Source organism: Sminthopsis crassicaudata, chromosome 6, assembly GCF_048593235.1.
Source record: "Sminthopsis crassicaudata isolate SCR6 chromosome 6, ASM4859323v1, whole genome shotgun sequence".
Taxonomy (NCBI): Eukaryota; Metazoa; Chordata; class Mammalia; order Dasyuromorphia; family Dasyuridae; genus Sminthopsis; species Sminthopsis crassicaudata.
The window spans coordinates 239,880,815-239,895,547 of NC_133622.1; the positions used below are offsets into that span (position 1 = coordinate 239,880,815).

The following is a 14,733-nucleotide window of genomic DNA, read 5'->3' on the forward strand; positions in this document are numbered from 1 at the left end:
TTGTTGTGCTCAGTGGACTGAAAAGGAGTTTTCTGACTATTCTCTTTATGGATAACTCATGAAGTGTATAGCAAAAATATTTTCTTTGGTGTCATCTGCAAAGATGATTGGTCATGTAAGAGGAACCTTAGAAACCTTTTCTTCAAAAATGCATTGCCTATTATGTAGTAGCCGGGTTATCTTTAATGGAGACCCATGTGCAAAATTTGGAGCTGTGGTCAATCAAATTTGCCATTATGAAATGCTCTCAGGGCATATATTAATTTGTGCATTAGTATAGAATGTGTTTCTTTTTGGGTGACTCATCCCAGATAATTGTACTACTCTTTTAATGGCCTGTAATAAAATTCTAGCCACAAGCACTGGGTAAAGAGTAAGGCTTTGTTCTCGTTGCAATGGGTGGCTTATCCACTCAATCATACTGTCTCTTTGATGAAGGACTACTATGGGTGCCTCTTTTGTAGCAAAAAGTGATATTTCCAAGGGTTTTTGAGTGACTCTTTCAACCACATTGGATAAAGCCAGTTCAACTTCTCTCAAAGCCTCTTGCACTTCTTTTGTAAGCTGCTGTGGTGATTCAAAGCACTGTCTCCCCTTAAAATGTCATATAGAGGTTGCAGTTGATTGGTAGTTAAGCCTAACCCTGGTCACATCTATTGGATATCTCCTATTAATTTTTGGAACGCATTTAAGGTGTCCAACTTCTCTGTTCTTAAAGAAAGCTTCTGTATTGTGAGTGTCTTAGGATATACTTCATATACTAAATATTGAAAAGGATCATGTCTTTGAATTTTTTTTTTCTGTAGCTATATGCATTTTGTAGTACTTCAGTGTTTCTATGGATTTTTGTAGACATGCTTTTAACATTTGTTCCTCAGGTACACATCCCAAAATATCATCCATACAATGTAACAACATTACTTTAGGAGATGTTTTTCTTACTGGAGCAAGAGCAGCAGCAACATATATTTGGCACATAGTAGGGCTGTTTTTTCATTCCTTGTGGCAAAAATGTTCATTCATATCTTTTATAAGGCTTAGCCAAATTAACACTAGGCACTGAAAAAGCAAATCTTTTGATATCTTCCTGTCTTAGAGAGATAGAATAGAAACCATCCTTAATGTCTATAACCCAAAGAGGCCATTCTCTTGGCAACTGAGTAGGAGATGGAAGTCCAGGCTGAAGAATTCCCCTACTTTCCATCTGGTCCTTTCCTCTTCTTGGATCACTGAACATCCTCCATTTTCCAGATTTCTTTTTCACCACAAATACTGGGGAATTTCAAGGACTTAGAGAAGGCCCAAAGTGTCCTTGGTCAACTTGTTCTTGTACTATGTCTAATAAGACCTGAATTTTATCACTTCTTAAGGGCCACTGTTCTACCCAAGCTGGTGATTCAGTCTTCTACTGAATTGAAACCGGTAAGAGTCCAGTTAGGCCTTCAACAGCAGCCTTGCCTACAAAGCCAAAGTGCTTACTTGTAATCCTATATGTTATAAAATATCTCTTCCCCACAGATTGATGGGGAATTTTTCAACCACAAAAGCAGTAAAAACTCCTGTTTCATTTTCAAATGTCTATCTCAAAGACATAGTACTAACTTCTGCTGCTATTGATCCTCCTACACCACACAGGTAGGTGTGTGCCTTAAACTTTTTTTTTTTTTTTTTTTTTTTTTTTTCCTGAGCCTGGGTTTAAGTGACTTGCCCAGGGTCACATATCTAGGAAGTGTTAAGTGTCTCAGACCATATTTGAACTCGGGTCCTCCTGAATTCAGGGCTGGTGCTCTATCTACTGTGCCCCCTCTGCCTTAACCTTTGGCCAGTGACTGGGCCAATTGGCACCTCTAATGACTGTAGCATCTGCACCCCTGTCTACCAATCCTTCAAATGGTATTCCATTTATATAAATAGTAAGCATAGGTCAGTCAGCTGTCACAGCTGCTGTCAAATATATTCCTGGATTTTTTCATTGGAGTCAGAATCTGGGCGATTGTCACCAGATTGCTTATTAGGGGTATATAACAATAAGCCTGATACTTCTACTTCTCCTGCTTGATAAATCAAACTTTGTCTACCTGTGTTAGTGACTTGGACATTAGCTACACATTCTCCAGTTTCCCACATCAGTGTATGGATGAACACTGTTTTGTAAGCACTCTCAGAAAGTGAAATGGTCAAGGCTACTGTGCCTGGAGGCAAAGGAATCATAGGCTGAACAGGAATAGATTTCATTTCTCCAGGGAATATCTCAGTATCCTCTACTGCATACAACTCTATTTTTCCTAAACTCAATCCCTTACTTCCATCTGATTGCCTTTTGGCTTGTTTAGGGACATGCTCTGCTTATACACTATTTATCCCCAACCTGGGGTGGAGCAATCTGATTTCATTCTGATCTGATCAGCTGGACACACTGTAATTTGATCCTAACATAGTGATGTAATGTTTGTCCTTTAGGAGAAGAGAAAATAACCAATCAAGTATTAAAAGCAGCAGCAGCTGTATAATTTCTATTCTTAAAGCCTATTAACCAGTGTAAAGACATTCACATATTTGATTCTTATTCTAATCTAATGAGGTACATGCTGCTATCATTATAGGTTTCTTTTGTTTCTTTTTTTTTTTTATTTTTACAGCTGAAGTAACTCAATTTGATCTAAGCAAAATGCCTAATGATGTCCTTTTAGTGTATCCAATGAGAAGGGTCCAGTCTTTTGTTTTTAGTGCCTGGACAAACCTGGAAGCAGGTTGGGTTGCAGGAGCAGATGGAAGGGGTTGGGATGGCTCCCAGGTGTGTGTCTGGGCTTCTCCCTTGCAGGCATTACATAAATGTTTTCTCTTTGTACCTGTTGATGTCTCTGATTAGTTAATTGGATTGGGAAGAGGGTCTTTCCTGTCAAGATTCTTTGCTACATTTAATTTTGGCATAATTCTTTCAATAGTTAAGCTCTCTTTTCTAAAATTTCAGGGGAGAAACATGATGAATATTATCTTCCACAAAGATGATACTCTCTCATGAAGCCCCCCAAAAAAGTTTATAAATATTTGACTCATTATTTCAAACAATTAACAGTCATTTGTTATCAGTTTTATATAATTAATAAGAACTCATCTATATGAAGCATTTGACCCATTTCAAATTATTTTTCCCATGAACACCTTGAGGTTGGAAGTACAAGTTTCATTAGAATGATTTTGCCCAGAGGGATGATGACTTTCAGAGCTAAGAAATGAATTGTCAAGTGTTACACAATTAACAATTGGACTAACCAAAACAGGCCCTGAATCCCTAGACTCTCCTCTGAGAGTTCTTTTTATGACATCAGAAGGGAGGGTTGCGCGTCACAAGGGGAGTCTGTAAATTAAATATCGGGGAGGGGGATCAGGGGGGTCAAGGGAAAAAAGCATAATCTGGAGATAATAAGATGGCAGGAAATACAGAATTAGTCATTTTAACTGTAAATGTAAATGGGATGAACGATCCCATCAAACGGAGATGGATAGCAGATTGGATCAAAAAGCAGAACCCTACAATATGTTGCCTACAGGAAACACACTTAAAGCAGGGAGATTCATACAGAGTAAAGGTAAAAGGTTGGAACAGAGCCTATTATGCTTCAGGTAAAGCCAAAAAAGCAGGGGTAGCTATCCTTATCTCAGATCAAGCAAAAACAGAAGTAGATCTCCTTAAAAAAGATAAGGAAGGAAACTATATCCTGCTGAAAGGTAGCATAAATAATGAAGCCATATCAATACTAAACATATATGCACCAAGTGGTATAGCATCTAACTTTCTAAAGGAAAAGTTAAGAGAACTGCAAGAAGAAATAGACAGTAAAACTATAATAGTGGGAGATCTCAACCTTGCACTCTCAGATTTAGACAAATCAAACCACAAAACAAACAAGAAAGAAATTAAAAAAGTAAATAGAATATTAGAAAAACTAGGTATGATAGACCTTTGGAGAAAACTGAATGGCAATAGAAAGGAATATACTTTCTTCTCAGCAGTTCATGGATCCTATACAAAAATTGACCATATATTAGGACATAAAGATCTCAAAATTAAATGTAGGAAGGCAGAAATAATAAATGCCTTCTTCTCAGATCACAATGCAATAAAAGCTACATTCAGTAAAAAGTTAGGGGTAAATAGACCAAAAAGTAATTGGAAACTGAATAATCTCATCTTAAAGAATGACTGGGTGAAAGAGCAAATTATAGAAACAATTAACAATTTCACACAAGATAATGACAATGATGAGACATCATATCAAAATCTTTGGGATGCAGCTAAAGCAATAATAAGGGGAAATTTTATATGTTTAGAGGCTAATTTGAAGAAAATTGAGAAAGAGAAGATTAACGAATTGGGCTTACAACTTAAAAGGCTAGAAAAAGACCAAATTATAAACCCCCAACAAAAAATTAAACTTGAAATACAAAAATTAAAAGGAGAAATCAATAAAATTGAAAGTAAAAAAAAAAACTATTGAATTAATAAATAAAACCAAGAGTTGGTTTTATGAAAAAGCCAATAAAATAGATAAACCTTTGGTAAATTTGATCAAAAAAAAGAAAGAGGAAAATCAAATTGATAGTCTTACAAATGAAAAGGGGGATCTTTCCACCAATGAAGAGGAAATTAGAGAAATAATAAGGAGTTACTTTGCCCAACTTTATGCCAATAAATTTGATAACTTAAGTGAAATGGATGACTTCCTCCAAAAATATAGGCTCCCTAGATTAACAGAGGAGGAGATAAATTGCTTAAATAGTCCCATTTCAGAAAAAGAAATAGAACAAGCTATTAATCAACTCCCCAAGAAAAAATCCCCAGGGCCAGATGGATTCACATGTGAATTCTACCAAACATTTAAAGAACAATTAGCCCCAATGTTATATAAATTATTTGAAAAAATAGGGGATGAAGGAGTCCTACCAAACTCCTTTTATGACACAGACATGGTACTGATACCTAAACCAGGTAGATCGAAAACTGAGAAAGAAAATTATAGACCAATCTCCTTAATGAATATGGATGCTAAAATCTTAAATAAGATATTAGCAAAAAGACTTCAGAAAATCATCTCCAAGATAATACACTATGATCAAGTAGGATTTATTCCAGGAATGCAGGGCTGGTTTAATATTAGGAAAACTATTAATATAATTGACCATATTAATAATCAAATTAATAAGAACCATATGATCATCTCAATAGATGCAGAAAAAGCATTTGACAAAATCCAACATCCATTCCTACTAAAAACTCTTGAGAGTATAGGAATAAATGGACTATTCCTTAGAATAATCAGGAGCATATATTTAAGACCTTCAGTAAGCATAATATGCAATAGAAATAAACTGCAACCTTTCCCAGTAAGATCAGAAGTGAAACAAGGTTGCCCACTATCACCATTACTATTCAATATAGTACTAGAAACGCTAGCCTCGGCAATAAGAGACGAGAAAGAGATTCAAGGAATTAGAGTAGGAAATGAGGAAATTAAACTATCACTTTTTGCAGATGACATGATGGTATACTTAGAGAACCCCAAAGACTCTGCTAAAAAGCTACTAGAAATAATTCAAAATTTCAGCAAAGTGGCAGGATACAAAATAAATCCACATAAATCCTCGGCATTTTTATATATCACTAACAAAATGCAACAGCAAGAGATACAAAGAGAAATTCCATTCCAAACAAATGTTGAGAGTATAAAATATTTGGGAATCCATCTACCAAAGAAAAGTCAGGAATTATATGAGAAAAATTACAAAACACTTGCCACAAAAATAAAATCAGATTTAAATAATGGGAAAGACATTCAGTGCTCTTTGATAGGCCGAGCGAATATAATAAAGATGACAATACTCCCCAAACTAATCTATTTATTTAGTGCTATACCAATCAGACTCCCAAGAAACTATTTCAATGACCTAGAAAAAATAACAACAAAATTCATATGGAAGAATAAAAGGTCGAGAATTGCAAGGGAACTAATGAAAAAAAAACTCAGAGGAAGGTGGTCTAAGTGTACCTGATCTAAAGCTATATTATATAGCAGCAGTCACCAAAACCATTTGGTATTGGCTAAGAAATAGACCGGTAGATCAGTGGAACAGATTAGATACAAAGGACAAAAAAGGGTACATCTATAGCAATCTAATCTTTGACAAACCCAAAGATTCCAACATTAGGGATAAAAATTCATTATTCGGAAAAAAATGTTGGGAAAACTGGAAATTAGTATGGCAGAAATTAGATATGGATCCACACTTAACACCATATACCAAGATAAGATCAAAATGGGTCCATGATTTAGTCATAAAGAGGGAGATAATAAATAGATAAGAGGAACAGAGGATAATCTACCTCTCAGACTTGTGGAGGAGGAAGGAATTTATGACCAGAGGAGAACTAGAGATCATTATTGATCACAAAATAGAAGATTTTGATTACATCAAACTAAAAAGTTTCATTAGAATGATTTTGCACAGAGGGATAATGACTTTCAGAGCTAAGTAATGAATTGTCGAGTGTTACACAATTAACAATTGGACTAGCCAAGACAGGCCCTGAATCACTAGACTCTCCTTTGAGAGTTCTTTTTATGACATCAGAAGTACTACCTCATTCACTGGTGCAGAACTTACTGAACTGGGAGCCCAAAAAATTTGACTCTCATTAAAAAGGGTAAAATAAACTAGAAGAAAGGATGTTCCCACAGAGCAGGGCAGGAAACCCATCTATTTAAGGAACTCTTCCAAGTGCTTTGAAAACAAGAATCAACAGAAGGTGATTGACAAATTGAATATTTTCATTTGGAGGGAAGATAATTAAAAGCACATTTCCATTTTTCTATCTGCCTTGGCCATCTCTGTAGTTCATTCTATAATTTCGAAGTTATTCTTCATAGAAAGAAGACATTTCCCATCCATTCGAAAAAAAAGGTAATTATTTTCTCATCACAGCTTCTATTTCCCTAACTATCAACATTTTGAATTAAATATTGTCTCAACCCCCAGCAAAATCAAAATTCTTAAGTCTTTCCATAGAGATTCATAGAATTTCATTAAGAATTGCCAGCTTATACTCCCTAAACTAATCTATTTATTTAGTGCTATACCAATCAGACTTCCAAGAAACTATTTTAATAACCTAGAAAAAATAACAACAGAATTCATATGGAACAACAAAAGGTCGAGAATTTCAAGGGAAGTAATGAAAAAAAAATTAAGTGAAGGTGGTCTATCGGTACCTGATCTAGAACTGTATTATACAGCAACAGTCACCAAAAACCTTTTGGTTTTTGCAAAGAAATAGACTAGTTGATCAGTGGCATAGGTTAGGTTCACAGGGCAAGATAGTGAATAAAAATAGCAATCTAGTGTTTGAGAAACCCAAAGATCCCAAATTTTGGGATAAGAATTCATTATTTGACCAAAACTGCTGGGAAAACTGGAAATTAGTATGGCAGAAACTTGGCATGGACTCACATTTAACACCACATACTAAGATTAGATCAAAATGGGTCCAAGATTTAGGCATAAAGAACGAAATCATAAATAAATTGGAGGAACATGGGATGGTTTACCTCTCAGACTTGTGGAGGAGGAAGGAGATTGTGTCCAAGGGAGAACTAGAGACCATTATTGATCACTAAATAGAAAATTTTGATTACACCAGATGAAAAAGTTTCTGCACAAACAAAACTAATGCAAACAAGATTAGAAAGGAAGTAACAAATTGGGAAAATCTTTTTACAATGAAAGATTCTGATAAAGGCCTCATCTCCAAAATATACAGAGAATTGACTTTAATTGATAAGAAATCAAACCATTCTTCAATTGATAAATGGTCAAAGGATATGGACAGACAATTTTCAGATGATGAAATTAAAACTATTTCCACTCATATGAAAGAGTGTTCCAAATCACTATTGATCAGAGAAATGCAAATTAAGACAACTCTGAGATATCATTACACACCTATCAGATTGGCTAAGATGACAGGAACAAATAATGATGAATGTTGGAGGGGATGTGGGAAAATTGGGACACTGATGCATTGTTGGTGGAGTTGTGAAAGAATCCAACCATTCTGGAGAGTAATCTGGAATTACGCCCAAAAAGTTATCAAAATGTGCATACCCTTTGACCCAGCCATACTACTACTGGGCCTATATCCCAAGGAAATACTATAGAAGGGAAAGGGATCTGTATGTGCCAAAATGTTTGTGGCAGCCCTCTTTATAGTGGCTAGAAGCTGGAAGATGAATGGATGCCCATCAATTGGAGAACGGTTGTGTAAATTATGGTATATGAATGTTATGGAATATTATTGTTCTGTAAGAAATGACCAACAGGAGAAATACAGAGAGGCTTGGAGAGACTTACACCAATTGATGCTAAGTGAAACGAGCAGAACCAGAAGATCATTATACACTTCAACAATGATACTGTACGAGGATATATGCTGATGGAAGTGGATATCTTCAACATAGAGAAGAGCTAATCCAATTCCAATTGATTAATGATGAGTAGAATCAGCTACATCCAGAAAAGGACCACTGGGAAATGAGAGTAAACTGTTATTTTTACCTTCTGAATCCAATTCTTCCTGTGCAACAAAAAATTCGGTTCTACACAGGTATATTGTTTCTAGAATATACTGTAATATATTTAACATGTATAAGACTGCCTGCCATCTGGGGGAGGGGGTTGGGGGAGGAAAGGAAATAATCTGAATAGAAGTAAGTGCAAGGGATAATGTTGTAAAAAATTACCCATGCATATGTTCTGTCAAAAAAAAAGTTATAATTATAAAATAAAATAAAAATTAAATTATTTTTTTCTATTCACTCTAAAACCTGTTAATTTAAGTGTCTATTTCAGTTTAACAAAGATGCATTGTACCTGTTAACATACAACATGTAACTTTCATATTTTTATCATTGCTGGTTTGTATTCTAAAACATATTGTGCTTAAAGACTTCTATTGTTCTTGAACACTCATGTTGAAATTTGAGTCATAAATCTTCTCCCATTTACAATTCAACAGTATATCTAATAAATGTCTTATCAATCCATTCAGATTGCAAAATTGTTGCCAATGTGGATTTTTAAACATCAGATCTGATCATCTCCTTAATGTCAATTTATTGAAGTCAAGTGGAGGAGTTTCCTGTTGTTTCTAATGCTAAACAGAAAATCTTCTGGGTGGCATTTAAATTTCTTAATAACTTGGGTTTCATCTAATTTTCTATTCTTCTTTCCAATACTCTCCTTCACATAGTTCATCACCCAGCTAAATTAGCTAGCATGCTAATGTTTCAAATATATGTCACTGTCACTGTATCTGTAAATTCATGCCATGTGTTGTCATCCATCATTGGTTTTGTTTTTTGTTTATTTGTTTTGCTTGCTTTTGTTTTTGTTTGTTTGTTTTTATTTTTATTTATTCATTTTTTTTTGCTGAGGCAACTGGGCTTAAGTGATTTGCTCACACAGCTAGGAAGATGTGCTGTCACTGATCTTTAGGATATTCTCCCTTTTTGTCTTCCCCACTTGGAAAGCCCTACTTAGTTTATTTGAAGTCTAAGTTCAAGCTCAACAATGGTCATGAATCATCTTGTTGTCCTTAATCCTGAATTATCACTATTTTCCTTTCTCTTTGAGGTTGTCTTATAGTTTTGTATACATCTATATTTGTATTTTGTTAATGATTATTCATTTGCATGCTATCTTTACTGTTAAACTAAAATCCCTAGAGGGAAAGGCTCACATTTTTGTTTTGTACCACTAGTACTTAAAGCCACACTTGTTATATAGTGAGTGCTTTAAAAGCTTGTTTTCTTGACAAATAGCATTAATATGATATTGAAGGTTTCAGAAATAAAAAAAAAGAAATTTGAATAAATACACATTCACCCATCACAAATATATAAAGTTCAATGACATTGGTCTTAGAGGTAGTAAAGTAAATCTTATTTCAACATTCAGTCATCTTTCTAGTGCAAGATTCAACTTCAATTTCAATAGGATGTTGACAGGTGGCAATATCTATCTTTCTATTTGTCTATAGTTAGCAGATGGGTAAAAAAAGAATAAGCAATGATTTTTAACAATGATGGCTAAAATTCGAAAGCATGATCATTTTTGATTTTCTATTTGTGAATGTTTCATTTCCTTTGTTTCCCTTTTTTAGGATGTTGTTAAACTTCTTCATTCATTAGAATAGCTTTCAAAATGATGGGTCATCTCATCTCATTTATCTTTTATTATGAGTCTACAACTAAAATTGAGTTCCTTGAAGAAAAGAACATTGTAAAAAATTTCGTTTCAGTGGTAGTAATACTAGTATAGCAGGCTATCTTCAATCAATAATCGAGAGACACAGAAGAATTTCTAAATTAAAATATCTCAATTGAACAAAGTTTATCATTCTGGAATTACTGTTCATTAAGATTAATAAATCACTCCATTGTAATAACATTTACAAATGGAAATAAATTAAAATGCTTTCAAAAGCTTTTTAAAAATTAATTATTTCCTGTTTTCCCACTGTGAGAGCTGGCTGCAAATGGCTCACTGAAATAATAGACATATGAGAGAGTAAAACCAGTTGACAGGGAATAAAGTCAGCAGAGAAAATCTGAGTTTAGTCACTGTAAAAGAAAGACAGCTCTAGTAGTTAGTTCTCTTGAAAGTCCTAGGAAGACAAGAAGGTGGTAAGATGCAAAATAAATAAATAAATAAATAAATAAATAAATACACACACACACACACACACACACACACACACACACACACACTCACACACACCATCTTGATTTAAAATCTAAGGATTAGTGTTTTGATTTCATTTCTACTACTTACTACCTGTCTCAAGTTGGACAAGTATCTAACTTGCCTGTTCCTCAGTTTCTCCATCTAACAGTGGATCAATTTAATCTAAATTTCTTTTTAGTTTTAAAACTATAATGCCATATACTATAATGAACAGAAAGACAGTAAATCATCAACAGCTAGGAATTATGTCATTTCTTCTCTAGCTTCAATGTCTCCATTGATTCATTTGATTTCCTATGATATAGACTTGCAGTCTATCATCATTCTACCTGTTCTAGCAGAATGTGATCTTCAATCAATCCCAATCATAACAAATTGATCTCTCACCAAATCTCAACATGCATTCCAGCAATTATATACTAAAATGATCCCCCATCTTGTCGGAAATATGAGTTTCAGCTTACCTATCTTTCCAATGAAAACATGCTACATGATTCCTTAAGCTCCTTAAAAAATAATAGTTTATAATGTCATTTAAATATCATTTAACTAAACTGAAGACATACAGAACTCATGTTATGTAGGCTGCGTTCTTCAATCCTAAAGATTTCTGATAAAAGGCACTAAGGCCGTAATTTCTTCCTAGTTGTTTTTCAACATCCCTGCCAAAAAAAGTCCACACCACTATTTCAACCTGCTTTGGCCACAAAAAGTAGAAATAAATCACCAGATCCTCACTCAAATTTTACATAGAGAGGAGGAAATAAAATCCAAATAAATATGAAACCCTATTCATAGTCTTTCTTATGGATTTAAATATCAGCCTAAGGGTCTACTTTGTATTATTTTTAAAGCTATGCTCAACATTTCAAGTTTTGAAAAATTACTGAAGAAAATATTGGACTGGAATTTATGGGTAAGGTCTCTGCCTATCAAATTAGTAAAAAAAGTAAAGAAACAGACTTCTTCCCGTAGTTATGGACATTTTAATATAATTGTTTTTTTTTTTATTTATTCAAAGTTGACAACTCCTTGTATGACTTTAAAGTCATCATGATGAGAAATACTTGAATATATTGAAGACTTACTAAATCCCTGCTTAGTTGAAGAGGAAAGGAGCCCATTGAGAACAGTCTGGACTAGAATCTAGAATCACATCTCCTTTACAATCTGTGTCTGTCACAGTCTCCTTTACATTGTCTGTCAGTCTGATCCTGTCTCAGTCTGCATCTCTCCCAATCTCCTCCTGCTCTCTGTGACAGTCTGCTCATCTGACCCAGTCTTGATCTTAGTGGAGGAGTGCAGGAGGAGGGAGAGCCAGCAGGAGAGAACAGTCAAAGATGGAACATCTCATTTCCAGTCCTTCTCAACCCTTCTGAGTCTGTCTCTGGCTCAGATGGACCTTGGTCTCCTTAGAGAAATGAAGGAGGACAGGCCTTCCTAGAAGCAAAAAATTCTCCAGTTAGTCCTTGGCCTCTCACAACCATCAACAAACCTGTAACTTTCATCCCTTTGCAAAAGCAGGCCACTACTCTTTTTTTTTTTTTTTTTTTTTAACATAACTTTATTTACAAGTTGTATTTTTCAATCTATCTTCAAGGTAATTTTTTAGCATTGACCTTGAAAATCCTTTTATTCCAATTTCTCCCCTCCTTCCCCCCACCCCCTCCCCTAGATGGAACAACATATGTTAAATAAGTTAAAGTCAGTTGTCAGAGTAGTCCTGTGTCATCCTGACTGTGGTTCCTTTATTCTTAAATTGTTTTTGGCTGTTCACAACACTTTTTTTTTCTTTGAATCCTCTGAATTTTGATTGAGTATTTCTGATTTGAGGTTTCTTTCTGAAGGTGAAAGTGATTGAGTGGGGGTTTCTATTTTTACTTTGTCTTATACTTCTAATACATCTGGGAAGATGTTTTTTTTTTTTTTTTTGTTTGTTTATTTTTGTTTTTGTTTTTTGTTTGTTTGTTTGTTTTATGCTACCCAGATTTTAACATGCTACCCAGATTCTGAGGTAAAAACGTAAGCCTATAATATATAAAAGTGCATGCTGCTCAGGTTCAGTGAGACTCAGGGCTCACTAAGGGCCAAATGCTCTCCTTGGGGGTGGGTTTCTGCTTGTGTCCTTCATCTATCCAGATGTTCTAACAAATTCAGATGCAGGAAGTTCCAAGGCTAGTCATTGCTGTCACTGTCAGAGTCACTGAGTTTTAAATCTTGTAGCAATATGCTCATCAGCTGGTCATTCCCGGGGAGCTGGCTGCTTCTGGTCTCCATAGGGCTTCTGTGAGGTAACTGCAGAAGAGGACGCTGGGAGAAAGAGGCTCTGGTTGTGACAGGCTCCTGGTCTTCAGTGCTGGAGCTCTCAGAGTCACTGAGTTGTAAATCTTTTCTCAATATGCTCATCAGCTGGTGATTCCCGGGGAGCTGTCTGCTGCTGTTTGCCACAGGGATTCTGTGAGGGAGAGGGGGATGCTGGGAAGCCAAGTCTCTGGAGGCGGGCACCTCCTCTTCACTGCTGGAGTCACTCACTTGTAAATCTTCTTGCAATATGCTCATTGTCCTGCTATTCCCGAGGAGCTGGCTGCTGCTGTTCCCCACAGAGATTCTGTGAGGGAGAGGAGGATGCAGGGAGGAGGCGGCTCTGGCTGTGGCGGGCTCCTCCTCTTCACTACTGGAGCTCTCAGAGTCAGAGTCAGAGGAGCTGCTGTTGCTGCTGGAGTCACTCAGTTGTAAATCTTCTTGCAATATGCTCATCAGCCGGTTATTGTCGGGGAGTTGGCTGGTGCTGCTGTTCCCCAGAGGGATTCTGTGAGGGAACTGCAGAGGAGGATGCTGGGAGGACGAGCCTCCGGGGGCGGGCTCCTCTTCTTCACTGCTGGAGCTGTCAGAGTCTGAGGAGCTGCTGTCTGTGAACATCTCCATCTGCTCCATCCAGGCTCTCAGCTGTCTCTTAATGTCCAACAACTGGAGTTCCCCGAGAAGATCTTCTTCCACAGGACAGGCTTTTGGTCCAACAGGTGTCTTCCCTGCGGCTCGGAATGCTATGGGAGTGGGCGGTGCCGGTGCAGGGGGCGGTTCCACTCTTGCCTGGGTTTTGCTCCCTCCCTCAGTTCTCATCTTCTTGACCTGAGGGCTGCTGATGACTTTTTCCAACACACATTCTCCAGTATCCTGATTAATGAGGAGAATACAGTCTCTCTCATAGGGTCTTTTGTTTCCTTTGAAGACAGTCTTTGGGGCTGCAGCTCCAGGGAAGTGAGGCAGGGATCCCGATGCTATGGGAGTGGGCGGTGCCGGTGCAGGGGGCGCTTCCACTCTTACCTGGGTTTTGCTCCCTCCCTCAGTTCTCATCTTCTTGACCTGAGGGCTGCTGCTGACTTTTTCCAAAACACATTCGCCGGTATCCTGATTAATGAGGAGAATACAGTCTGCCTCATAGGGTCTTTTGTTTCCTTTGAAGACAGTCTTTGGGGCTGCAGCTCCAGGGAAGTGAGGCAGGGAGACCCTGACCTCGTCTCCCTTGCTCACCTGGAGCTCACCTTCCCCGGATGGGCCTACAGAGGCCGGCTTCAAATCATAGCCGATCCTGTGGAAGTAGGACTTGGGCCTCTTCTCGAAACTGTCCCCGAACGTCAGGCAGTTCTCCTTGCCGTCCACCAGCAGGTTCCTGGTGCTCTTCATGGCTCTCTCCCTGTCCGGAATCTGGCTGTAGTCACTGCCCGGTGTGGCTCCTAGGGCGGCCTCCTCAGTGCCTCTCAGTATAGGCGTGCTGTGTAAAGTTAGGATGCTCCCTCAGTTGGAATCCTTCTCTGGGAGCAGGTTTCCTGGTTTTCTTCTCCAGCAGCCTCTTCTTCTTCTTCCTGAATGCTGGCTCTGAATCTCCTCCAGCTCTAGTCCTTCCCAAATCCAGACTGCTTCCCAGGCCCCATG

The 14,733-nt window shown here is 37.0% G+C and overlaps 1 protein-coding gene across 1 annotated transcript; it reads right to left on the reverse strand.

Annotated features, from left to right (window-relative positions):
* Window positions 1-12,975: 12,975 nt before the first annotated feature.
* LOC141546563 (ELL-associated factor 1-like) lies at window positions 12,976-14,484 on the reverse strand. The gene is made up of 3 exons (XM_074274497.1): window positions 14,164-14,484; window positions 13,664-13,929; window positions 12,976-13,174 (listed from the first exon to the last, which is right to left on the reverse strand). Exons 1-3 carry the CDS (start codon window positions 14,482-14,484, stop codon window positions 12,976-12,978), a joined length of 786 nt encoding a protein of 261 aa, XP_074130598.1.
* Window positions 14,485-14,733: the final 249 nt, after the last annotated feature.

What these genes read in the sequence shown, in the direction of transcription:
- LOC141546563 (XM_074274497.1), bottom strand. Translation starts at nt 14,484, where the DNA reads ATGAAGAGCACCAGGAACCTGCTGGTGGACGGCAAGGAGAACTGCCTG. An exon ending in AAGTCAGCAGCAGCCCTCAG is followed by an intron (nt 13,930 to 14,163) that starts GTCAAGAAGATG and finishes AGCAGCCCTCAG; the next exon opens with GTCAAGAAGATGAGAACTGA. An exon ending in TCCAGCAGTGAAGAAGAGGA is followed by an intron (nt 13,175 to 13,663) that starts GCCCGCCCCCGG and finishes TTTACAACTCAG; the next exon opens with TGACTCTGAGAGCTCCAGCA.